The following is a 27,609-nucleotide window of genomic DNA, read 5'->3' as shown; positions in this document are numbered from 1 at the left end:
TATTAGTCTTTCATTAGCTCCAAGAGCAAATGATACAAACTATTATATTGTCTACCGCTAAAACGGCAGGCATTAATCTAATTGTGTTGAATATTTACGTCCATTTCCCCAGTGCCTCGACAGAGAGGGAGAGAGAGACGCGTTTATCAAAATATTCTAATGGATACGCGAAACTGAATAACGTACTGATATGGCTTATAGTCTTCCTTGTTTAGACCTGCGGTGTATAACAAGAATGTCAGCGTCATTAGAAGCAAATCGAATGCAGTTGTAAGCGCTTCCACGTAAGGGAATTTGTAACCCTCGGAATACATTAACAATACATACGTTTTCAATGAACATATTTATTGTTTTAATATTTTCTTCTTGCAGGTTATCTGACGTTCTTGTGGGTCTTGCTTTTCTTTTACGATATTTCTTCGTATTTGTCACGCCGTATCTGGTTCCGGTGAGTAAACTTATAATACCTCGAACAGCTTAAGTGCAGTTATATACATACCGTCCGGAAGAGTGAACTCGGCGCCAAATAAGTACGAGTGAAATAATTAATATGAAGTAGCAGAGTGTGACGTTGGGGTGAATTGGTGCATAGCTTAATAAACTGGTTCGGCCTTACATGCACAAGATTGTCCACAATTTGAAAAAAGTTGCAAACAGGCATGACGTTCCAGTGGCCTTCTCGGTACCCAACAAGCTGTCGAAGCTTTGTGCCCGCATTTCTTCGCAAAAAGCCAAGCTTTCATGCAAAAAGAAGCAGGCCCAGCCAGTTCTTCGTTGCATGGTGGGCGCGGTTTCTGAAATTCCGTTGAGCTGTGGCAAGTCGTACATTGGCCAAACAGGCCGCTGTGTTAATGATCGCCTCTTAGGGAGAATTTATTATCAATTAAGAATGGTGTGGGTTCACACCTGCCGTTTCCATTGTGCTTAGTGCGGCTGCGCACCCACTGTTCGGAGAACTCGTGTGATAAGACGCAAGCAGGGAAACGTTTAGCACGAGAAGTACTTGAGGCATATCACATACAGGAGAAGGGGGGATGAATGCGTCAGTGTCCCTTCGATCACTTGTAGAAGAATTAATGCCTATTTTATATGGCGCTGTGCGATAGGTCTTTTTTTTTTCTGATTGTGCAATGTGATAGTCGCTTTCTGCTGCGCCCCCTCTTTGTGCGCATATCTGGAAGAGTATATATTTGGGTGATGTCAAGAAAATAAACTAGTTGAAAGTCTGGCCGCCCTATCCTGTCTCTTCTTGTTTCCTTGTTTGTCTCAGTTGCGCCACAAATATTTTATTATAAAAATTAATATGAAGTTTGATGTGCTGCCAGTCTGCATTATTTGTACATCAACTTCTCCATTTTCGTGTGCCTTTTTTGTACAGAAATCACTGCCTCACAACCAGACCGGCAGCTTCGCCAGTCATCAGGTGTAAGTGGATACCTGAAAGGACCGACTTACTATTTCTTTAACTTAAAAGACGTCACTTAAGAACACCGCGGAAAATGTCATGGGGAATTGTTAAATACGATTATCTACTACGAAAACGCAAGCAATAGCAACAAACCAATGAGACCTGAGAGTCACTATGCAGCAACCCGGCAAAATATGGTCCCACCTTGTGCTTGCAGAAAGGAGACAGGCATCATGGTGGAGGTTGCTCGGGGAGGAGGCAGCGACGAGCAGATACCAATGGTTTTGCGAGTTCCACATTTGAGCAACGAAGACATCAGCGCATGCTTCGGGGGAGTACTCCGTGCTGGGATTTGGAGACATCCTTATCCCGGTTAGACAGATTTATTTGCCGATTTGGTTTTGATGTATCCACTAAAGCGTAGTGCGTAATTCCGTAGGGTCGTCGAAATAATTAATGAAACCCGTACTGTTCTTTCAACTACACTGGCTCGTGGGACAGCAGTGGCTTCCAGAGTGTGCAGCCAAACTTTATACTATATCTTGAACATGAACTTAGCAAATTGCGTCGTGAAACATGGGCTCGCATTCCTCTCAGACAGAGCCACCATAACTGTCTATCTTCACAGGTTTCTCGTGGCTTACGTGCACAGTTTCGACTTGATCGCGACCCAGGGCTGCCTCTACTACGTCCACCGCGTAACCGGTGCGCGTTTATGTTTTGCTATAGAAGGTAGATGTTTGAGCCAGTTGGTGATGCATACTAGGTAATTGAAGCGAAATAGGCGGCACGAGCGCTGCTAAGAACTGTAAACATTTATTTGAAAACATCGCCGCAGCTAGACACTAGGCGCATGAGCAGAAGACCCTCGGTGATCAGGAAAAAAAAAAAAAACAGGCAGGCGGTGAGAAGACACTCGTGGGTTTTTAACCAAGGAAATGCGATTCATGGGTAGGCATCCTTTTAGCTGGTTCTTACACTTCTGTTTTTGTTTGTTTTTTCGTTCTTTATATTCATTTTGGTTTAACTTCCTTGCCGTTTTTGCGTAGTCAACTGTGTAAGTACACTTCACATTTCGTTCACCTTTTTTGAGCATACACGTGTTGTACACGTACACGCGTTAACAGGTGTTGTTGCCACGTTACGTTATCACGAGGGTATTTTCGCGCCTGCCTGTGTGTAATTTTTCTGGGTCGCCGGGGGTCCTGTGCTCATGCGCATGTTGTTGCGGCGAGGCTTTCCAATAAATGTTCACAGTTGTTAGCAGCGCTCGTCCGTCTACTACTGAGCTTCACTTTAACAGTTATGTTTTGCTATAACGTTTTGACGTGATCAAAATATGCGCATAGGCATCATATCGGCAACAATCGCGTGCGCAGCCTACGGCTTCGGTCGCCTGGGTTACCTTCATTGGCCTCTACATAATGAAGATGCCCCAGCCCGCCCTGCTGTTGAACCTTGTTCCCGCGACCACTCATTCCGGTCATTCTCATCGCCTGTATCGCGGGGAGCTTCGGGAGATTTGGTACGGACTTCAGGTGAGGCGCCTGTACCACATCTAGACGCTAGAAAAACGGAGATGCGCGCCGTGTGGGCAACTGCTTCAGCAATTATGCCCAATAGTAAGCAGGATGGAATGCTGCGAGTTAGTATAGATTCGTCTGGGCTAACCACGGCTAACAGCGATGTCCCCTTCTCTTCTTCGTCTGTGTTAGCCGCGCTGTTAGCTAAGATGAACCTACGCTGTACCTCATCGCGAACTACGATATATATATATATATATATATATATATATATATATTATATGTAGTGTGTGTGTGTGTGTGTGTGTGTGTGTGTGTGGTGTGTGTGTGTGTGGGTGTGTGTTGTGATTCAAGATGTTATCGCGGTAACATCGGCTTGATAAAAAAACAAAATGTCTCTCAGCTATAAGCACACTTTGCTTTCTACCGACACCGCGGCAGGATGGCGATCGGGCATATAGAAAAAAAGATGGCTGATCCCTTTGTCATAGGAATCAGTATAACACGAAAGTGAAACGTGTCTTCACAGACGCAGTTGAGTGTTGGTTTTGCATTGTTTCAGCAGAAGGGCGAAGGAATGAATGATATAGCAACAAAGGGTAATGTCACACGAAGAACGGAAAGCAGCTCGAAACATGCAACGCGCTGCTCGAGCAGAAAGGACGCACGGAAATAACATACACAGGAAGCGCGAACTAACCACGCCCTGTGGAGGCGCGCGCGCATCGCCACGTCCGGGGCGACGACCTTTAAAGCGCACCCTTCGAGCCCTTCGCGCTATCTCGGTAGTGATAACGAAAACACGCTGAAGTGCCATCGGTCTCTGATTACCGCCAACGGTAAAGGGTGTCTGTAAATAGCTCACAGTTAGTATGCTGACCAACTTGCCGTTTGTGGCCGAGTCGGTTTGCGCGCGCGCTGCGGAGCGAGGGGTCGTAGGTTTGACTCCCGGCGACGGAACTTTTTCTTCTAGTTTTTTCTTTGCATCTGTTAGTGTATATTTTACAACGTCATATCCGTGACGGAAATACGTCAGTTATAGAGCCGTGGTGGACCCGGCATAAAACACTTTCGTGTTAAAAATTCCTATAAAATATTCTACGATGTTGTCGGTGTTATCCCGACAAAGACACGGTCACCATAAAAATTGTTTGTCTGTTTTTCGAACTCGTAACCACGTTCTCAGCAGTGCAATATCACAGTTACAGCAACGATTACCTCAATTCAACTGTGAGTGAAAATTTTTGGGACTGCATTCGATGCTTTGGCGTCTGAAATGACCCGGCCGGCACAGTATCTGAAATCTTGTCCCTGCCACATCTGAGAAATTGGTTTCTGCCGCAGCCTGAGACGCCGTTACCCTCCGAGGAGGAACCAGAGACTTCCACAGTACCGGGCAAGAGGAAAAACTCCAGGGACGAAGAAGAGCGGCACGCCTCGTCGCGTCCCTCGACATCGACCATTGAGACGCCTACACAGACCTCGGTGGCGCCTTCGCCGTCCGCTATGTTCCCCGTGCACCGCTTCCCGCCCAGACCTCTAAGCCTGCCAGTGCCGTACACGCCAGCACCGCCGCTGTTCCAAATGCCTCCGCGATACTTTGAACAATATGAGCTCACTAAACTGTTCGGAGCTTCACTGCGTATACCGGTATTGTAGTTGCGCGCATCCGTATATATTCGTATTTGGGCATTTGTAAAGCGTCGCGTAGTAAACAATAAAACCACGGCCAATGAAACAAAAAAAAATTGTGAAGCTTGCACTAAGCCGCGCAAGTCTTGAAACAGCGAAACTGGACGATTCTCATGACTAATCTGGTTGCTTCTAGGTTGTTTCTAGGCCTTAGCTAGGTGATGCAGGTTGTTTCTAGGTTTCTTCTAGGTCGTTGGCTTCAGCTAGGTGATGCTAGGTTATTTCTACGTTGAATCTCAGCGCAGGGAGGTTCGAGTTAAACCACACACAGTCACAGACCCGACACGGGTGTCCAAACTCCAGAGACAAAACCTCGCACTGAAACAAAGCGTTCGCACATCTCATAGATCTACGGGCTCGTCGTCGTTGGCGTGGGCCTTCCATCGCTTCGGGGTCTTCTCTCAGTTTCCCGTTACCTTTCCCGATACCTAGTATTCTCTCGTTGTACGTACTCGGGGTCTTCGGCCCACCGCCGTCGCTTCGCAGCCATTGTTGTTGGGCTAACTGCAGCCTTCATTTTTAGTGGACCAGTGGTGAGTAGTAGGATTTACCCATTTCTGTGGCACATACCCGTTTATGATTATGATGGATTTTGCCTTCATATTTTGTCCAGTGGTGAGTAGTGGGATTTACCCAACATGGTTGATCCATCCGTTTTAGGAATCTGTATAACACGAAAGTGAAAGCATCTTTGCAAAAGTAGTCCAATGTTCATTGTACATTGGTAAATGAGAGCTTGCACAATGTCTGCTGGTGTCTGGCGGCTACAGCACCGTTTGATGTGGATGCATCTGCGTTTACGCCTGGTGGAACATCTCCATTGCGACGACTAACGTCAATGATCAAGATTAAACTTTTGTGGTAGCTGAATAAGCTAACCCGTACGGTGAATCCCGCCCAAAGATGGCATCAACAAGCACATAATAAACACTAGTACTCGATACGCGCTCATGGAAAGCGTCGTCATTTGAGGAAAGAAGCGGCAAGGTGTGCGCTCTCCAGTGATTGGGTAACCTACACTTCTGCTCATGCACACACTACCACACAGCGGTTCAGGAACGCGAGAGGCCGAACTCGTAGCTTGAGGCGTGAACGCGCGAATGTCTCGCTGTCCGCTGGCCTGTCTCACTACAACAAAGCACTCACTCGAACTGTACTGGAACAAAATGGAGTGGAAATCGGGGAGCCAGCCTCCGCCGCCGAGCGGGGCGCCTCATAACCAGCGTTGAACGTAGCGTGAGACTACCGAAGCGCGTCATGTCGTTTGTTGTCACGATGCATAGTACTTCACCTCTCCAAGACGGTGACACCGCCCCACCCAGCAAATCACTTTTGTGAAAGGGAGAAGATGTGAGAGAATAGGTGCGTTTGTGGAGGCTCATGCATGAGCGTCGGTGGCGCAGTGGCTAAAGCGCGCGACTCCGTCGTCGCGGAACGAGTCATTCCAAAGTGACAAACATAGGCTCTGTTTTTCTTTGTAATCTGCATTTTATTGACGTATCTCCGTGAGCGAAATACGTCAGTGAAGTCTTGGGGTGGGCCCCGGCATAAAACACTTTCGTGTTAAAAAAAAATCATAGGGGCAACCTTCGTCATGTACAGTCTTTCTTGTGCTATTGTATCACATAGTGAGCTTGTGTACACACGCAAGAGCCTTGTGCAAAAATACGATTTCTTGTCGTGTGTACAATAAGCTGAAAAAGAAAAAAAAGTATAGATGCAGTTCCTTAATGATTGTTACATCCAACGACTTCACCGAGACTTCTCCATGTTGTCTAATCTTGCACAAGAGGCGTTCTGTGTTTTCTTCACTGCAATACTTCCCGTGTGCGCTTCGGGCGCCGTGGATAACGACCCAAAGCGCACCGCAGGCAGCAAAACTACATCGCCAGCACCTCCTTGACTGAAGTGGGACCCGGGTAGGCAGATGCGGTAGAGTCATTTCGTGCCCTGTATGACATGGCAAAAAAAATTCGGGGGAGGGGGGGGGGGGGCACGGGCCCGGCGTGCCACCCCTGGCTACGCCGCTGCATCGACTGAGAAGAAAAATAACATGGCTTTCGCCTTTGAGTCGTCTTAGGTAGCTACTTACCTTACATTGCCTCCTGCCCCAATTCTTGACTTAACCTCTTATGTGGGCACGTTCATGACTCATGATTATCATCATCAGCAACTGCAGCAGCAGCCGTACAGCTCGTGCGTTTTTAACGCTGCCTGACACGCCTAGGTGACCTTTAAGGCTGCTTCCAACATCGCCTGTGTTCGACTGGATTGGAACGAAAATGACAGTGTCCTGGTCGCGTCTGCCTCAAGCCCTTAGTCATGACGCCCGTTCCGCAAATGTTGTCGTAGTACTGCTGTCGCTGTTGGCGATGTCACAGGTAAGAGCACTATTTCTTGCAATGTCATGTCGCGTTCAGATACCGGTGGTATTGAGACCACGTAGGGGCAACACGATGATAGATTCTGTTCAATGTCGGGCAATGCATGGAGATCGAATGCGCCTTTAGTGCCATTTGATCGTGCTTGTTTTCAGAAATGTGATTTCTTATCGACGTAGTCGGACGGACGGCGCCGTGGTTGATGATCCTGGATATATTCTGATGTTAATTTTTTGACACTTAAGGTCTCAATATGCAAGCTTTTCAATAACTTGAATCGATATGAATGCGGACGACGTGTGGACCAGAATTTAATCCGAGACCACACACTCGGCAACAAGGCTTCATTATTGCCAAGTCAACGCGGCGTGTGTAGCAGTCGCTGACCGCATTTGAAAAGACCGCGTCGGAGAATAGCTCGTGATGATTAGGCTCCTACTGCGAAACATACATGCGCCACCAGTTATTGATTATTCGGCCGCGCTTGATGACGGCATTTCTAATGCGATTATCTGTATCTCGTTATTGGGAATCTGTATGCGAATACCTTCGTAAATGCAATCCCGGTAGTCGAATTTGTTTTTGTTTTTATTTTGCAATGATTCGGCCCGTCGCCTTGGTATTTAGTATATACATAATAAAGAATCCCATCACAAGTGACCGGCGATTTTTCTCACAAATCCTTTTTTTTTTGCAAGAAAAAATTGTGAATCCGTGATCAGGGCCCTTAGCACAATAATGCGCGCGCTAAAGAATGGGGCTGCAGGCATCTTCCCAGTGTTGACTACTTGTTCAGGTGGTGAACCTTCATGGCAAAGTGAAGCAGTGAAAAAACACCGAATATAAGTAAAGAAAACGAGCGTTACAGGACTATAGTGCTGTCATCCTGTAATGCTTTTCGTCGTGAAATATCTGTAGTAGCATTGGAAGTCGGTTTTGTAGTGCTTACTTACAACTAAACATTTGTGTTGTCAGACTGCACCCGCCACGATGGTCTAGTGGTTATGCTGCTCGACTGCTGACCCGAGGGTCGCGGGATCGAATCCCGGTCGCGGCGGCCGCATTTCGATGGAGGCTAAATGCTAGAGGCCCGTGTACTTAGGTTCATGTGAATGTTAACAAACCCCAGGCGGTCGAAATTCCGAAACCGTCCACTACGGCATTCCTTACAATCATATCGTTGTCTTGGGACGTAAAACCCAACAATTATTAGTATCTGAGACTGTCCTCTATAAGTACTTAGAGCCTCACTGTCTGCGTTGTGCTTCTTTATTATAGGCGATCACATTTAACGCTTACAAACACAAATTAGCTCAATAATATCATCTTCACGTATGTTAAATAGGCATTGAATGAAAAGTGTTATCCTTCCTTCCTTCTAACCCATCCCCCCCCCCCTTTTTTTTCATTATGCAGAGCGAAAACAGCAAACTTGGAGTAGTGAATGTCATTTCAAGGGGAAGGTTTCTTCATTCTGCTCAGATACTATCCTCAATTCAAGGAACTGCCCCAAGACAAGTCGGAAGCGGTAAGTTTCCCGACGTTTGACGCTAAGAGGGCAAATACATTATTGTTTGGTGGGCGCGTTTTGTGCATTTTTGACTGCTACTTAACTACCATGCACACTGTAACTCGAAGTCTTTGTCATTTACCTAAAGAGCACTGTCATGTTGATAGTATAATTCCAGATAACTCGAAAACCGTAGTCCAAAGAGCGTCAAGTATATATGTTGCTAACGCTACACAACACAAGGCGATAATTTGCGAAGGTAACTGCAATTTGCATTTTGCCAAGCCGAAGTTAACGTAAACATACACAAAAGAAAGAAAATAAAGCGCAAGGTAGCCACTACATTCTGTAACATGTCAATCGTGGCAACACCGCGCACTGCCTGAGGCGCATGCTCTAGTGCTCCAGCGCAGCTACCATAGTGAATCGCACCATTTCCAAACGCACTAGTAAAGGTACCGATGGAAATTCGCGTTGTATTTTTATTTTTTTTGTTCTTATCCCGGTAGTATACTCATGCAGTGTGAGCACATAGCATCGTTTACACACTCTGATTGTACAGTCTTCTCAAAGCAGCTGAGATATAGTGGGTGTTTATAGCGGGCAAGTGCGAACCACTGGCAGTAACGGGTGCCGAATACATAGCACCATACTAATGAAATATCAGTGCTTTGTCGTAGATTGGCACAGTAGTGGCGGTGACGTAATTTCCTTTGGGCAAAGCGTTTGATTACGTGAGAAAGGGAAAATCTTGTGGAACCTTCAATGAATTCATATCAAAAAAGTATCTGCCCAGAAAGGTGTAGAGAAGTGTTAATGGGTGCATCACGCCAATTCTATTAGGCAGGAACGCTATCACGCAATGCGCTTTAATTTCAGACGGTGATGCAGGTGACCTTTATCGTCACGCTCTATACTAAAAGGGCTCCGCCAACGCACTTTGATATGATAAACGTCGTGATTTGTTTAGCTCTATATATGCGACGTTCCCTTTCAAAATGACGAATAGGGACGTCAAGAGATCCGAGGGTCCCCCCTGCTTAGGCGCTACGCGAGTACAGGGAGGGCATGAGAGGAAGGATGTGCGGCGTGGGCCCCTTACAAGTTCCTCATTATCTGCCTGGTATTTACATGTCGAACTGCAGAAAAGCGACCGACCCGTGGCGAACATGGCGGCGCAGGACGGATGCCAGCCGCTGCACGGAATCAACCTGACCGGGGCAGTGGTGTTTATTAACGACAGCAGCCGCTGTCCTCTCGAGACAGTAGCTCGAAACTACGGCAACACCAGCGCCTATGCGCTAGTCGTGGCCTCTCGGACAACAGGCTCGTGAGTTCAGCGACTGATCGCTCCCTGTCTTGGTTTCCTCGGGGATACCGCCGTAAAGACGCCACGTTGTCAGTAGACATGTAGTGTGCCTGTCGGCGCTGTGTCTGCAGGTGCTAGACCGGGAGAATATTTAAAGCTCTGGAAGACGCTTTGGTTCTGTCGTGAATGTGATGCCATTGGTGAATGATGTTAGTGTTGAATGCAGCGGCAGCAAAAAATCTACATTGAGGTGAGGGTAATAAGCAATTTTTACGTCAAAGTATGGCTTCACAATCGTGTGAGTTCTTTGGGGGAAAAAAAAAAGTGGACGAGAGGGGGGGGGGGGGGGGAGAGTTTCCGGCATAGCGACCCCGCAATGTCGTGAAGTTATCTTTCTTGGTGGGTTATTCGCGGTAAAATACGTATATATGAGAATATAAATAAAGCGGCGTTCACGTGACTCAGCAAACGTAGAATGCCGCTTTGTTTACACAGCAGTAGAATGGAAGGTTGGGCTAGATGGAATACTTGCATGATTGAAGCAGCGCGAAAATCATGAACATGTAAAGAACAAAGTGCACAGGACAGCCGGCCCGCTCCGTAGAAAACACCTGAAGAGATTGGAAACAAAGAAATACCCAACACAAGTTAAATTACGCAAGTGGTACCCCATACTATAGTATACGAAGTGCCAGCACTGCGGAGAGGTAGCTAACTTATACCACGTGACATAGGCGTCTTAACTCCAAGGTTCACCTCCTTTCAAATCCCTCGGAGGAGCAGTGGGAGGCCATCCTGCTCAACGATAAACATGACCGCCAGTACTATAGATTAGAGCACTGCACGGGCCTGATTTTTCGGTCCGGGCCCGGCCCGGGCCCGCTTTATGAAGCCCGAGCCCAGCCCGGGTCCGTGGTCCCAAGCGCGGGCCCGGCCCGGACTCGGGCGTTCGTTACTAAACTTATCCAGGGTGCGCTTGTTCATGACCAGCCCCGGCTCGGGTCCGCTAGAGGATGTTACTTGTTGATGATGATTATTAATGATGCCTTGCGCTTGCTAGCGGGCGATCGGACGGAAAATTCGGAGTGTACATGCATCGAAATGTTGCTTTGGCGGCGGCGGTAGCTCAGCGGTTAAGTCCGAGGACGCGGGTGCGATTCCCGCGGCCACGGCGGCCGCATTTTGATGGGGGCGAAATGCAAGAACACCCGTGTACTTATCTTTCAGTGCACGTTAAAGAACTCCAGGTGGTCCAAATTAATCCGGTCCCCACTACAGCGTGCCTCGTAATCATATCGTGGTTTGGGCACGTAATACCAAATGACATGTTGCCTATATGGCACATGGCAAGTCATTGCAATAACAGTATAGTGAAAATAAACATAGCAACAAAATTTATTTAAAAGAACTGTACAACTAGCACACTGCGGGCCGGCCCGAGTCCGGCCCGGCCCAGGCCTGCACTTTCAAGCCCGAGCCCGGCCTGGCCCGCGGGCCGGGCCGGGCCCGTGCAGTGCTCTACTATAGATGGTGGAGAGGACCGGCGCGGCAGCCAGAACCAGGGGACCACAGGATTAGGCAGCCCGCTCACATGCTATGATAAGAATCTGTGTAAATAAAGATGTTTTAGGGGCGAAGCTCCTCTTAGTCTAACCTTGTCACGCGTCCGGCGTCCGGCGTAAGGCGTAACCGGCCCATCATCGCTCCTTTGCAAACTGCCCACTACTTCGTCTTTGCAAACATCCCACTACGACCAACACCGATCCATTACTTCACCGACCATAAAGCCGTTAATGAAGGGGGAACGGAAGCCACGTCTAGCTACCACTTGCGATTAATAAAATTTCTTGTTAAATACATACAGTGTTTGTCACGTCTTTGATGATGTACTGGGCTATCGCTTTGATTACTGCTGGGCGAAACCACTGAAGATTTCACGGTGTAACCATGATTGCTTCAGGAGCTTCGCCCAAGCTCTTCATCATTCACCCGTGGATATGCTGTGAATTTTTTAATCGTCCTCATCCGCTCCGCGGAAGCTTTTCACATCTGCTGCACCAACGGATTGTCTTCTTTTATCTTCTTTAGCCCCTCGGTTTCATGCTTTCGCAAAGGCGAAGTGAGCACGCAGCTCGCGCGGTACGTGATATTGCGTCGTCTCCGCGGTTTTCGTTCAAGGCCACGTTCTCATAACACACATACGCAGTTCGCTTTCGTAAACGCTGATAAGGTAGGAGTACAGGCTGTGCCGGTCCTTTAACCGAGTAGCGCTGTGCTGGCGACATCCGCAGAGACGGTTGCCTTGCGATAACTGCTCACTGTCAAGCCTTTGAAGAATATTGACGATAACAATGCACTTTGAGCGGTCTCTTTGCTACAGCTAGCGCTTTTCATCCAAAGCACATACACGACCTTAGTAAAATTAGTGGGAATACCAACAAGGGCTGTTACCTTCCTATTTCCACAGGACGACGCCGTTTACGAAAGGACATCATCGGAACAGCTAGATATAGCTGTGGGATTCGTCAGCAGGCGGAGTTTCATAACTGTGTTGGTGAGTGAATTGCATCTCGCGCATTCCTGCCTAATTTGGCGCGAGCCATACTTGATCACGGTGAAATTTTGTGCTGGTGTTTCTTCTAACGCGAGACGCTTGTCATTAAACTTTGAATATAATCGCACTAATACTTTTAGTGTTCGAAGTACCATGCTTTTTCAACGTCCACATCTTGTTTCCCCATTTTTTGGAAACTGCGTTATTATCGGGGAGCATGGAACGCTATTTATTAAATGCGGAATAAAATGATTTTCAGATCATGAGTCAGGGCGCAAGAAGTTTACTGGAATTGTGTAAAACAACGTTTTTGTCCTGTCTTTTTTTCCCGGAAGCTAACTGAAATAACATACTCGTTTTAGAAAGGTATAAAACAAGTCAAAATTCAATTTCGCGTTCTTCTCACACTTAAAATAGTATCATCGCATTCAGCATTTTATTGTTTAACGCCGACGCAGATATCAACACTTCAGCGCAAGGCTGTCTCATGTTGACAGTGCTCACGAAACGCTTAACTGGCCATGCTCATTTAAAGTACTGTACTCGTTTACAAGCCCCGTAAATACGCGGTCAACGTTTACATTGCTAAATTTTCAGCAGTCCTCAGAAGAACACTCGATTCGAAAAGTTGTGTGATAATTAGGTACAACGTTCTGGAATATAAAGTATCAATAAAACGCAGAAGGTCCTTACAGCATATCAGAAAACACATTTGTCGCTGTAATTTATATTCTAATTGGTGATAATGTCGGATTTAACCGACACCTGCCGTTAGTCTTTTTTTTTGTAATTGATACGCGACCGTGTTGCGTTCAAAAATTCGTGTACAAACTGTTTTTGGCACGTACGATCTGATTTGTCTCTCCTTTATCATCAGGATACTTTCATGCGGTTGTTTACAGACAGGCAATTTCGCCAATATTTCTTTCCTTTTTTTTTATTGCACCAGAAATTGATGACGCCGAACCAACAACTGACGGGATTAATGTTCACGAAGGAATACGAAATGGACGCAAGCCTGATACTGGTGTGGTTCATCGCTACTTTCAGCGTGGCAGCTGGCGCTTTTTGGGCAGGAACCGTTAGCGACCAGATGTAAGTCATGAGCACCACGTTTTTTTGCTTAATTGTTTTTGCAAAAAAATGACAGAGATGTTAAAATAGCTCCAGAAAACATGACGCTGAAAGAATAAAATGGACACACGAGACTACTTTTTAACCCCAGCAGCAATCACACTGAGCGCTATTAGCTTCCACATCCATTTGGAAGTTCCCTCAGGGGCATACTAAGTGGCTATAAACTATGTCGTACAACAGCAGATAATGATAACGGAGTGCGAGTTTAAAATAAAAGTTGAAGCTATTGGCAAAGGAACCGCATACATTCCGTGCGCCTATTTTCAAGGTTTTTCAGCCTCTCTTTTACCTCGCATTATGCTTTGCGTGTCGTGTTTTGTCAGCATGTGTACCTTCGTAACGCTGTAAGTGACCGTGGCGGGCTCTGCGCATGCGTAACCACCCACCGCGGTGAAGGAACGGAGGAATTCACCGCAGCCACTCGTGTGCTCCGTTTCATTATTTCTGTGCTGCGTATTTCATGCCATTTTCACTTTTGAGCTATCATACTAACTCGTCCAGACGTCCATATTTCTGAGATGAGCGAATTATGGCGTAGTGGGCACTTCGCAACTGTACTTACAGTAGGCATTCTAGGAGAGTTTAAAGCGGCCGATGTTACGCGCACAGACATAGGTGTGCGCACGAGTGCGGCAGGGGAGCGCCTCACCCCCCCCCCCGCCCCCTAATCAACGAAGGGGGTGCCAAGTCTCGGGCCTATTGTTCAAAGTGCAGGGCCATGAAGGTTGTTAACCATAATGGCGATCGAAGACCTCTGATTGCTTTCCAAGAACTTTTCATTTCCCACCTTTATCTTTGGAAAGCCGGGGACCGAAGGCAGGTCGCAGCGAGAAGCGCGTCATCGCTTGATTTTCGCTGTTGTATCCACTGCGAAGCTTGTTTCTTCGGTCTGGACCAATAAGAGGGGGGGAGGGAATGCGGTGAGACTTTGCCACAGCCTCACCCCCCCCCCTTCTTAATGGAGAACCTTGCGCAGGCCGATGCGCACAGACATTCCTTTTCTCGCGACAAGGTTGAGGTGTCTACCGATAAGCGAAGCCTAGCAAGCGAACGAAAATGCGTTGAGAGCGGGGCCCGATTACGCTATCACGTTCTGCTCTTGAAGGCAAGCTCAAGCGCTCTCCAAGTTCTTGTTCAGTTTAAGTGCATCCAGGTTTCTAAAGGTGATTACATACTCCGTTATTGTGCACGTTATAGCTATGCCTCTTACTGCACCCTGTCTTCAATCAGCTGCATAAATGTGCGATCAACTCCCGTTCGGGTTGAAAATGAACTCGAATTTAATAGTTGGGAGAGGCCTGCGTCCTGAAGTGGACATACATATGATGGTGATGATGTATAGTGCATGACCAAGTCGTTTGTTTTGGCACCCTTATTTGAAGCTTTCTCACTGCGTACGATTTCTAACTTGTGACCTGCTGTCTTAGCTCCTATAGTGAACTGTTTTGTAATTACTGGAAGCTCCTTCTCTATCTTCTTCATCGTGATACTGTATTTGGTATGTAGTATGTACTCACGTGTTTTGTCCTTAACTCAATAAAACACCAGGTACCTTGCTATTTGAAATTTAAATGAGATAATTGTTCCTTTGTATGCACGTTACCGCACTTTGGTTACCGTTTTACTTCCTGGCTCTTCATTCACACAGTGGTGTGACATCACTGAAAGTTTTTTTTTATTATTTCCGTGTACTTCGACTATTTTCATATTTTGTTTTGAATGTGAGAGCCACTGACCTTGCTCAGAGAGGCAGTTTCTCACTGAGTGAACAGTAGCGCTACGCTGTTACTATCTGTACTTTTGTTTCTGGAAAGTAAAATTTGATTCAAACCGATTGCAGCTACCGCTACCACGTGTACAGAGCGAGAAAGCTGGCGGCCATGCCTTCTCGACGAGCCGTAGTCGAAGCGCGCAAGCCAAGCCAGCCCGCTGCTGAAGCTGGTGCTGTCGGTGCCGGAGCTGGTGGTGGTGCCGCTGGTGCTGGTGCTGCTGCTAGGGAGGGCGGCGCTGCTGGTGCAGGTGCCGTCGCTGCTGGCGGCGATGTCTCCAAACGAGACGTCGTCGACACGAAGCGTCTGACTGATACCAGCGTCGACGACATCGACATCGAGCTTACGCCCGTCGGCATTCTCGTTTTCGTGATTTTCATGTCCTCCTCGCTCGTCGTAATCTACCTGCTCATCCAGTACCTTGGTCAGTGCGCACAGATCGCTTTCCGCAGACGCGCGGACACCCGCTCCGCACGTTGTGACCACACGTTGGTTCAGATTTACCTCGTCTGTTTTCACGCTGGACACGCACTCATACCGAAATACATCTCTATGGTACAATACCTAACACAACAACCACCTGCCTGGGCACCACTTTACGATGAAGGCGGTGCGCTCTTCGAAAAAAAAAAAAAAGAAAAATTCCTGGCTACACCACTGTCCCTTGCGCCGACCTATTTTCCCTTATGGGCTCCCCAAAGTAGCACTACTTTTCTTTGACTGACAATAACCGCCCTCTCCTCGGTCACTATGCCACACAATAGGGTTTTGTATTCCTCTTTGATTCGGAATTTTGAAGAAAAAAAACAACATAACGTATGCTTTACCGGACACGTCACATCTCTATATTTTGTACTTGATGCCAAGCTGTTCATTCATAAGGCTTCTAGCCAGCAAATGATAATATAAATTAATGGAGAGTGTACTACGCATCAGCGCATGCAGTTTGGGATGTGACGTGGGCAGCAAGGAAAGAAATTGAGTCTTTTTAGCTAACACTAAGCTGAGAGCACAGCCGGAAGCCTATGCTCTTACGGGACGCGATTATTAATTCTGACAACAGGGTGGCTACAAGGGCTGGTTGGCATTGCATTCTAAAAGGAAAACACTTTTTGTGCGCAGAACGTTTGAGAAAAGTCAGATAGGACAGAGCGCAGGGGGACAGGAGTGCGCTCTGTCCTATCTGACTTCTTTTCTCAAACGTTCTGCGCACAAATAAAGTATTTTCTTTTTAGATATTACTGACGTTTGGAGCCATTCGTGCTCACGCCACCTGGCGCCCGATTTTTTCACTCATGAGCCAGATGAGAGTTTGCCTTAATATCCCGGGAGTGCTACAGCGGCACTTGTGAAACTAGGCGACGTCAGCGATGGCTTCACTGCGGCATTCATTAATGCGACGTTTGCAACGTTAAATAAGCGAAAAGTGGCGTGAAAGGAAAAAAAAAAAAGAAAAAAGACGATGCATGTATCGTCACGACAGTTTGATGCTTTTTCTGCCTAAGCCATTTACTCATATATTTTTATTTTCTTTGATGTTGATAAAGACAACGGTGCCGGTTTCTTTTTTTCAGTGTATGTCATTATCGGAATGTTCGTGCTGGCATCGTCAGTCGCCCTCATTGGCGTGCTCGAACCCCTGGTCCACAGGCTGCCTGTCGGCACCACGAAGTACGCACTCTCTCGCACTGTAGCGTCGTTTGAAAGGGGCAACATTGCGCACAACTGCAACGGCTGCGACGTAGCCGATGGCGTGCAAGTTAGCACGCGTCTCTCCTCTCCGTCCGGCTGCATGGTTGCGAATAGCTGTCAGCGTGGCTGGGCGCATATTGGAGCTAAGCGCTATGACATAGTGATATTCCGCGCTGGTTGCAGAGTGTGAGCTGAAATTTTTGGTGCCTTTATGCGCGCAGCGTTCCCGCTCGCTTTGATCACGTAATCTGAAGTTTCCGAGACGCACTGAAACGACAGGCTGCGCGAAGCAGCAGCTCCTCACCACCGGCGTTCTTCATCGCGCTTGCATGGTGGAGGCCAATTTCATGATCACCGAGTAATTTTCGTTCATATTTGCTTGTGCGGCTGACACTGTGCTCGTTAATTTAATTACGAAATGTTTTCGACTTTATATATGACTGATTAACCTAACAACATTCTATCGAGTAGATTTTCTATCGCTCCGAATGTTTCGTCTTTCACGCGAAACTGCCACACACATTTATATTTCTTTTTCAAATAAAAATTTCAGTCGCAATCTTAAGGGACCTGAGCAATCCAGTTATTGGTTGCAGGTTACCCAAGGAAGGAAAAAGTATTCCTTCACTATTGCTGACGTAACACGGCGCGTCGAACATTCCGTCAAACAGAGTAATAAAGTATTGCTGTGGGCAAAGTATTGCTGTGTGCAGCAATACTTAGCCAATACGCGTCTTGTGTCTACCCGACTGCCCCGTATAAGGTGCGCGCCTGCCAAAACTGAAAATACTGTACTGTCTTAAAGGGGTACTGACACAAAAATTTTGGCCACACGTTTTTTTGCTGCGATGTGTTGGTGGGGGCCTATTAGTCATAACACGGCACATCGTTTGCTGCAGCACGCGACAGCTATGTAATTACAGGCTCCTCATTACCGACCAGTGTCAGTTTCGGATTAAAAAGGACAAGCCGCCGAGTGCAACTATCGCCACCTAGTGGGTGCTGCGCTTGATCACGTCAGCACACAGAACTGTGACGCCAGGCCAGTTGCAAGGGGGGGGGGGTTGCCCTAGAGGGCCTCCCCTCCCCAAATTTTGGTGAAGTAGGTGTTTTGACCAAAAATAAATAATAAAAAGATGTGTTTTTCTCAAATAGTCAAGGTCTCCAGCAAGTGGCCTCCCCCCCCGAAATTCCTGGCTGCGGGCCTGTGTGACGCACTTCCGCGTGGTTCGCGAGCAGCCGCCGAGAAGTAGGCTGCTATAGGCTGCTGAAGCGAACCCGGCAAAAAAAATGGCGGCTATGACGTCATCACAACTTGTTGCAGCATGGTCACGTGAGGAAAGTAGAGGGGTCACCGAGGGTCACCTTGAGAGTGTCAATAGCGCGAGGGTGTCGATCGCTCACACAAACTTCAAAATTCATTTAAATTACTTCCAAGCTATATTCACTGTTGATATTTTGCAGATGATATACGCATGTTCACGGGAATCGATCCCGCAGTCTATCTCGGCTGCGAAATTTTGTCAGTACCCCTTTGAGTGTACAGTACTCTAGTGGGCCTGTGAAGGGTTCGGTTGAGGGATCTTGGCTGGTAAAAATTAATACCGAGCCCTTATACCACGGCGTCCCTCACAGCGTGCCTCGGTCAACAAAACCCTGCTTTTCAGTCTATTTTTCAGTTTAACACTGCTGCGCGCACTATAGCTGAAGAGTACATGACTTTGTATCTATCTAACGCGATGTGTTCGGCAGGGTGCCCAGCTCCGTGCTCCCTTGCTTCTACGTCCAGCTGGAGGTGCGGCAGGTGTGCGTGATAGTGCTATCCGTCGGCGTGGCCTTTTCGTTCGTCGTCATCCGGCACAACCCGAAGTCCTGGTTGCTGCAGGACGCGCTGGGCATCATATTCTGCGTCTACATGATCAAGACCCTGCGCATGCCCAACCTTATGGTGATCTGGCCCTATGCATAACTTTTCTGTTTGTGTCTTTTTGCCATTCACTTAACCTCGGGAAATACTATTTATAGGAAAATACGAGGTGTTCTTCCTTTGGGGCTAGACATCGTAAGAACAAGCTGAAAGGTGAAGTACAGTAGCTAGCTTGGCGAGTTGGTGCATCTGCATCTTTACACACGGCGCGAAGGAGATACCAAGACACTACAAGATGATTCGACGAAACACAAGCGCTGTGTTTCGTGGTATCTTCTTCTAGTGTCTTGTTATATCCTTCGCGCTGTGTGTGAAAGTGAAAAGGGCGAGGTGACGTATTTATTTAATAATGTGTGAGCCGAGCGCACTTGTGGGATCAAACATATATGCTGTATTCAGACAGAGTGATAAAGCAGCAGTTTGAGTTTTGAATCGAAATGTGCTATGTCTTTCTTATTTTGTTTTATTTTGCGTTTCATTTTCACTTTTCACATATTCCGTGCGCGTGTGCATGTTGTCAGCTCTGTGTCAGCGATGTCATTCAACGGCAGGTATTTTATCTTAACACCTATTGCGCACAGAAAGGACAGGAACACAGTTGTACGACGCGGACACTGCGCTAAATTCCAAGAAATGATTTATTTACGAAGCAGTACAAATAAAAATATAGGAAACGGAAAGCAACGCACCCGGGCGCGTAAGCGCAAGGTTAAATTTTCAAAACATTGATGATACATGTGAAAGATATGCACCCAAAGATAACATGATAGTACAAGAGAAATATTTACAAGATTACCAGGCCATGCTGAAGAAACCATTTTCTTCAAGTCACCCTTCCTATCGCATTTAAGAAGTCTAATTATTTTCTTGTCAGCTCAATTGAAGGCGCGCTCACGCACGTTCCTCCGAGCTCACAATCTTGGCCGCCTCGATAATTTCCCGTGATGTCTACGCTGAGCTTCGTCCTATTACAGTGAGAGTACATAGTGACGCACCCTTTCTGTGCGCAACAGGTGTTAGGATGGAATAAAACATGCCCAAGCTCACGTTATTTCAGTTCAAATATTTCTCTGGAGCGAGGAGCCTCGTGAAAATGGCCTTTGTGCCTCCTATCGGAAACCATTTGTTCGGAGCAACAGCTTTAGTGCATGCGCGATTACAGTTTACGGTCAATAGCAAACAGTTCTTAACGCCAAAAAGTAAAGCGAGTTCGATATTGAGACAAACTGTGGCATGACTAGCATGTTTTGACGCTCGGGCAGCGACAGAGGCGAAGGGAACAGTTTTTATCGCAGCATCCTGTGGCACAATTAACGGTCATTTTTTTCACTGCAGGTTATCTCCGTCTTGTTGATCTTGCTCTTCTTTTACGACATATTCTTCGTCTTTCTCACACCATTCATTCTGCCAGTAAGTGAGCGTTACACATTTAGTATTGCTACACTTACTATTGCGAGGCTATCTCAGAGCATTAAGTTCGCGAGCAAGGGAATTACAGTGGCTAGAACATTGTTTTGCATGTTGTTGCTCTAAACTGTACAGCTAGCTGCAGGAAATTGTAAGCCATCAATGTTCTGTTCCGTTATTTGACTAAGGTGCGCTGTCTGTGGCGTAGTCGATATATTTTTCATTTTTGTAGCCATCAACTGAAGAAACAAAACTATTGGTTCAATTTGTAAAATAAGCGCCCACTCACTATGTCCTTATTTTGGCCATTGACTTAGTCACCAACGCCATGACGACAGGTTTTCCTTAATCTTTTGTTGCTGTGCCCTATTAGTTACGGCACCACTGTCTTCCATACATTTTTTTTTCTCGTTTTAAAGCTACAGTTTAGAATGTGAAGCGAATATGAATGTGGAAATGTTTATCAAGTCAAAACAATCCTATGCAATGTTTTTTGCTTCAATAATGATTTCTTTCCCACGTTCAATTCACCATTGAAGTCCAGTACACAATCATACTTTGTTCAGACAATATTTATTTGCATTTTTTTCATTCTAACCGTTTTTTTATAGTAAGTCTTCTTTGTGTGTACCATGCGGTGTTTTCTTTTTATCAATATTTCTTGTTGTATTCTGTTTTATGGTTTCTGCATTGCAGTTTCCTTTGTATCACGTTTTGTGACGTACTGTTCCCTTGTTACGCACTCCTCTCTATAATGCATTTGCATTTGAGGGTATTTGGAATAAATAAATAAGCGACTGCATTTTTTCCTTAATTTTTTTATTCGATCTGTTCTGCACACATTGTACTGGCTGGTGAACGTCTGACTTTTGGATGTTCTTACATGTTTTATTCGAGTCGACTGCTTGTGCACGAACCCCTTGATGAGTTCCATTGTCCTCACAATTACGTTTGCATGGAACGCTGCGATTTGTAGTCATGGGTCTGTGGCACACTGCCTCGATAGATGTAAAGCGAGGGATTATATGAAACACGGTAATTCAAACCGTAATCGCCTGCCGAAATTGTGCGCCACCTAATTAGTTATGCGAAATTCAGCTAATTCATTCACTCTTGTTTTCATGCTATTTGTCTTTCACGCCCAACTGTTTTATTGAGTTTTTTCCGACCACGACAGTAGGTCGTGTCCCCGACTCCGTTCTCTAGTGTGTCTCCCTTTATATGGTTATATATATGTATTTTCCTTCGCAGAAATCAAACCCTCACAACGATACCAACAGCTTCGCGAAGTCATCGGGGGTAAGTCATAATCTACAAAACGTGCTTTTTTTTAGTTCCAGACATTTCGTAGATTCCTGGTCAGAGCTCTGAAACCGAACCCTTCACTCAACCACAATCGTGACTTCACACACGCGCGTTTTACGCGACAGCGCTACTCCTAAAGCGACGCGTATACTCTTCCCTTTATGATACTTGAACAGCGGTTGCCAAGACACTAGTCCGAAAATCCAAACGTGCAAGGAACATAGGGGGAGAAAGCTGCAGCGTTCAACATTGAGCTCAATGGTGGACACGCACTCTCACACTCGCAAGCACCTCTCTTGAGTGTTTTCTGTGTGAGTGCGTTCGTGCGTGTTAGTGTTGTTTTGAGCTCTGCGGCGACTCACTGTATACTGGGTAAACTGAAAGCGCGCACGTTGCTTGCAACCGACTAGAGAAAAAGACTGGAGCTGAATATTGCAACCAAATGAATCGAACAGACAATCAGGCCAGGAAAGCACAGCGGACGTTAATTGTTGCCTTCTTTAACTGTAGTGTACTAATCGTGACGTAAATTTCAATGCACTGCAGTGGACGAAAAATCACCCTTTCCATCGGCGGGATCTGAACCCAAAACCTTCGAATTAAGGTTATGGGTTCAGATCCAACCGACGGAAAGGGTGATTTTTGGTCCACTTTAATTCCTTTCAATTTACGTCACATTTAGTACACTACGGTTGAATACAACAATTAACGTACTCTAGGCTTTCCCTGGCCTAATTGTCTGTTCGGTTGAATTGGTTCTTTCTAGTATATATAAACGATCCCCTAGAAACAAAATATCCCCTTCTTTGGTCCATATTTCAAACAAGGTATCTTGCACTGCGCGCAGAGAGGCGACAGTATCATGGTGGAAGTAGCCCGAGGCGGTGGCAGCGATGAGCTCATACCGATGGTGATGCGAGTTCCTCGGCTCGGCGACCACGACCTTGCCGCTTGCTTCGGGGAGTGGTCGCTGCTCGGACTCGGCGATATCCTTATTCCCGGTGGGTGTGAAACACATATATGCGCATGACGTCACTAAACGTCACTACAGGCTTATGGAACATTCCAGATGCCCGCCTGCACCACGGCTGGACTATAGAGCATACACGCGCTTCTTTCGAAAAATGGCTCCATGTTCGCCCATTGTAGCAAAATTAGTGCCGTTGAAGATGTTATGTTCGCCAGCCTGCAGTCGCAAACATAGGCGTGCGCAGGGGGGCGGCCGCTCCCCTAGTAACTTAAGAGGGGGGCGGCGCAGTCTGCCCCATACATTGACCTAATAGGGAGGGGGCGTTGCGATGAACCTTCACCCCCCTGAAGGGGAACCCTGCGCTCGCCTATGGTCGCAAACTTTAGGCTGAAAATTGTATGTGGCGGAACAGCGTCAATTTGCAGTGCATTTCAGCCAGCTCGAGTAACCGCACCTGTCGCTTCTTCGGGTCAATCTTGAACGCCAGCTTTGATGCTTGAGCTCTAGCGCATTCTGAAGTCGCAGCTTGGAAGTTCTGCAGTTTTCTTTAGCGGTAGTTATAGCGGTGTTCATAACCGCCACGGGGTACATCATCTCATTTTTAAATGATATGTCGTACCTCGCCTATGCTTTCCATTTACTGGGTGACAATAATAAGTTAACCCTCGGTTACCTCTGAGTCTTCTACAACTAACCGGTTCCCTGTATCCCCATTCTGATGGGGACATCTTGCAACTCCTTCTTGATGCTCGCAGGGTTCTTGGTTGCATATGTGCACAGTTTCGACCTGATCGCGTCTCAGCGCCGCCTCTATTACACTACCACAGTGATCGGTAAGTGCGTTCGTGTTCGCCCTTCGACCAACTGTTTAAGCATCTTTCGCCCCATTAGGCTTCTTAGCACAGCGTTTACATTTTACAACAGCTTTCTATGAATACCAATGCATATCCAAGCGACTTTTGACTTCATACTGTGATAGTCAATCTTATGTCATCCCCTTATTTTCGTACCGAAATAGGATAAAAATTGTTTCACTCTGTTAAAACGGAGTAGCCAACGTATTTGTTTGAATCTGCATTAAGTTTCTTGAGTCGTGCCACTAAGTCCTCTAGACATATGATGTGTGAAATTTCAATGTACTCTACAACCACCGCAGTACAGCTCAGTGCCTCATATGACCACAGAGCTCGAATTTCGAGGTCACAACATCTTGACCACGGGGCACTATCTCTCCAGAGCACTATCTCTCAGGCATTATCTCCAGGCACCATCTCTCATGGGGCACTATCAGCTCCAGATTGCTTGCAAGGCGTGCAAGACTCCAGAATTCAGTTCTTTAAATTCACATTTTATTTTCAACTGAAAGACTACGTGAACTATATATATACGTGAGAGTACCATGAACCTTGCTCCCTTATCGCAGAAATTTTGCGTCGTGTGGCTTCATGATAGGCCGCCTCGTGTTGTGTGGCGTGTTTTGCAGCATAGGCAATGCGTGCCTGTTGAGCCGAATGCGGTTGTTTTCGGCTCTAAGAATGCACTCCGGTGCAATGACACGGGTCTAAATGCCACGCACTCCCACTGTGCGTTTTTTTTTTCCTTTTTTTTAACGTCTCGCCTGTTGTTTACGCAGCATATGGCGTGGGCCTGGTGGTGACGTTCGTCGCTCTGTTCCTCATGAAAACCGCGCAGCCCGCGCTGCTGTACCTCGTGCCTGCAACCCTGATACCCGTCGTGGTCATTGCCCGACATCGGGGAGAGTTGCACGACATCTGGTACGGATTCAAGGCAAGTCATGCACGCTGGCTTTGTGTGCTCTTTACGCTTTGTACGCTTTGTGCGCTGGCTTACAAGCCTATACTGGTTTTGTAAGCCGGCATAGGCTTTCTATGCAAGGGATGCCCGGTATACGAGTATAATCTGCAGGGATGATTCCAAAGGATCCTTGGAGAGGGACTGTCACCTACCCCCCTTCACCATTAAGCGTCAAGTAACATGGAGTGCCCTTTTGCACTCACAAAAAAAAATGATGTACTGCCCCTCAACAGAAGAATCGTTTATAATTCCTCGCTAATTGTTTTCAAATCATGTGCTAAAAAAATGTGGCGAAGAAGGGACACGTATCGTTCTTGTATTGTTATTTGTTCATTGTGCACTCGTTTTATTCGTTATATTCAGTACACGCTCAACATTTACCTGGTACGTTATTACTGCACTGTCTGCAGCAATAGGGGCCGAGGTAGATTGTCCTTTGCGTATTCTCTTGGCGTTCTGCCAGCGTTAAAAAGGTTTTCGATGCACTAAGCCTCTGGTCCTCTACGTGGACTGCGGTAAACATCTGTGGGGGCAATAAGAAAGTACTTTATAGATGTGTTCCAGAAACGTTAGTAATTCTTTCATCTGAAGTTGTATACCTTCTGTTCTAGTGACTCTTATCACTGATGTCCTGGCTGCGAGTTTGCTTCGGAGAATCGGAGGATTCATGCAGACTGCGCCGTTTGACAACCGTGTATGCCGTCAGTACACCGCAGCAGACGAGTGTGAAATATCCTGCGATGCGGAGCAGTCTGTTACGTTAGATGGAACCATCACAACTGATCTCCGCCATGGAGCCCATAAAACGAGACGTGAGAAACAAAGATTGCGGATCACCGCGCTAAAACACTGCGTACGGAAATTATTGTTTATCTGCGTGAGGTACAATCATATATATCTTCTAATTAGCCATGATTGCGTTCAAAAACGAAAAATAAAATCCGTTCTGAGATGCGCGTTTCAAAGAGTGATGACTGCTCTTTGATAAGCATTTTATACCGAGCACGCCGCCGCACGCAGTTGCTGCAAAGAAACGGTTCTCGGAGGCCTCCTATAAAACTCGCAGGGTCCCTTACGCATTCGCCTAAGACTACTCGAAGGCGAAATCCATCTTGTTCTTTTTCTTTTCAACCGACGTGTTGATCCTCCCCCTCCGTTCTGCGTTCAACGTTCTTTTGCACTGCCTCCAGGATCGAAGGCATTGAAAGGTGTGCCTCCGTGGTCGGCACACCTTTGATCAAGCGACAATGTCATGCGATGACGTCACAATGACGTCATATGGTGACGTAATCACGTGAGGGTGATTTTGTTGCATCACTCGTGTTGACGCCACCGACGGTCAATTTTCGCGTTTGGTGACGCACCTATGCTTTCGCCTTACGCAGCATGCAACATTCACTTGCGTGCTTCTTTGTATAGCCGCTCGCTTATTCGACATCATACGCTGCTCTTGGTTGCAGCCTGCGACGCCTCCGCCGTCGGAGGAAGACGCCGAGCCACCTGCGGTCGACCAAGGGAAGGAACAGCCGAAGGATTCGCGGCGCAAGTCCCTCGATAGCTCGGAGGGGCCGCTTCGACTGAAGAAGCCGGCTCCCCTGTCGTAAAGACTCCTGCCGCCGGTTCGGCTGCGCAGCCACAGCGTGTCGTGAGCCCTGCGATCCGTTCGCCCGCCGGCGCTGCGTCTTCAGTTCAGCCGCCCGCTTTGCTGGGTACCATGTTTACCGTGGGAATGCGCTAGGCACAAAAAAAAAGGCGTTTTCGAAAAGCCCCATGCTTTCGACGACTCCGACTCTTGATTCTCTTATATGGCCATACATATGGCTATATATATATATATATATATATATATAATATATATATATATATACACTGATCGTACATGCCTGCCTAAATTGTTTCGTATTCATGATTCCGTACTGCATTCTTGGTAAATAGCATCACAGAGCTACATCTAGTGCAACGCAATGCGATCGATTTCGAAAATGTAGCAATTTTTTTTCTTTAGGAAGACAACAAGTTGTAAATCATTTTTGTCAGTTTCGTGTCAGTATTTGTAACGATAAACAAAGTTGCAACCCCATCTTGCGAGATGTTTTGCGACGTTTTGTTGGCATTTGACCTACTCTTTAAAAAAAAGAAAAAGCAAGCATCGCACTTTCAAATGTTTATTTGAATGTGAATGAAAGCAAGCGAGCAAATAAATTGTTTTCTTTACGCTCTACTGTCACTTTGCACCTTGCTTCTACAAATGTGCCAATATAATTTTGTGCATCGTAATTCGGATAGATCCATGCGTGAGATTACCTCAGCAAAAGTTATAGCAAAATATATGCAGGAATGTGTGTGTGTTCCATCTATATTATGCAAGAGATTGGTGTTTCTTGGTTGGTTGGTTGGTTGGTTGGTTCCTAGAGGAATGGCTCAACCCACCACGAGGGATCAGCCATGAATCGTGCGGCAGTAGGATTTGTGAACGAAAAAAAAGGATAATTCTAAAAGGATTATTTGTAGGTAAGCGAAAACATTGTGATTACGCTTTCTGTATTGAATGCTAGAGAGTCTAGGGGCACGAATCGCAAGAATTGTACTTCTTTCTTCTTGCTGTTCACCGAGCATACAAGCTGTTCACAAGTGCCACATAATAAACTGTAGTTTATCGCCCTCGTGTCCCCCATTTCTTGTACCTTTTTGCTCATTCTGGGCAGCACTAATGTAATTAAAAACTTGGAAGACGCTTGAGCTTCGCCTTTAAGAGCGGTACGCGATAGCTTAAGCCCCGTTCGCATTACCTTTTCATTGCTAGGCAGGCTCTGCTTCTCGGTGGACCCCTCAAGCGTGCCGCGAAAAGAGAAATGTCTGTAAACTCTTCTAGAACACTACAAGCACATTTGCGAAGTGACAACTACATCATAATTCATCATTTTACTAATTAGTGCAGTAACCACTAGTACGCAGCTGCACACTTGTTGACGCGGTGGCTGATGATGATGAATTATAGCTCAGCCCTTTGTCATAGGTTGGCAGCTTTAAAGCGCTTGGTCAATTCGTATACAGGCCGGCATAGATCATGTTCCGGCAGGCGGTACTGCTGGCACTTCGACCGCTGTGAAGCTCAATGGCGAGTACGGAAACAGTTCCTCCTTCAATGATGCTACTTGTAACTCGTGTATAATGTTATTTACAAGATATGTTTACACTTAGCGCAAACGT

At 46.6% G+C, this 27,609-nt stretch overlaps 1 protein-coding gene across 1 annotated transcript in view; it reads left to right on the top strand.

Annotated features, from left to right (window-relative positions):
• The first annotated feature begins 13,338 nt into the window (after nt 1–13,338).
• The window catches only part of LOC119376749 (uncharacterized), a 28,914-nt gene continuing 14,643 nt past the window's right edge, over nt 13,339–27,609 (top strand). Inside the window, exons 1-10 of the mRNA XM_037646484.2 lie at nt 13,339–13,472; nt 15,355–15,707; nt 16,858–16,954; nt 18,728–18,923; nt 20,238–20,312; nt 21,561–21,608; nt 22,462–22,615; nt 23,340–23,417; nt 24,218–24,372; nt 25,860–25,999. Of these exons, the coding sequence (XP_037502412.2) occupies nt 13,363–13,472; nt 15,355–15,707; nt 16,858–16,954; nt 18,728–18,923; nt 20,238–20,312; nt 21,561–21,608; nt 22,462–22,615; nt 23,340–23,417; nt 24,218–24,372; nt 25,860–25,999 (1,406 nt within the window). The 5' untranslated portion in view covers nt 13,339–13,362. The remainder of the gene's footprint in view (nt 13,473–15,354; nt 15,708–16,857; nt 16,955–18,727; nt 18,924–20,237; nt 20,313–21,560; nt 21,609–22,461; nt 22,616–23,339; nt 23,418–24,217; nt 24,373–25,859; nt 26,000–27,609) is intronic.

Source organism: Rhipicephalus sanguineus, unplaced genomic scaffold, assembly GCF_013339695.2.
Source record: "Rhipicephalus sanguineus isolate Rsan-2018 unplaced genomic scaffold, BIME_Rsan_1.4 Seq216, whole genome shotgun sequence".
Taxonomy (NCBI): Eukaryota; Metazoa; Arthropoda; class Arachnida; order Ixodida; family Ixodidae; genus Rhipicephalus; species Rhipicephalus sanguineus.
Note: the sequence above shows the minus strand (reverse complement) of the source record. Positions and strands in the feature narration are given on the sequence as shown.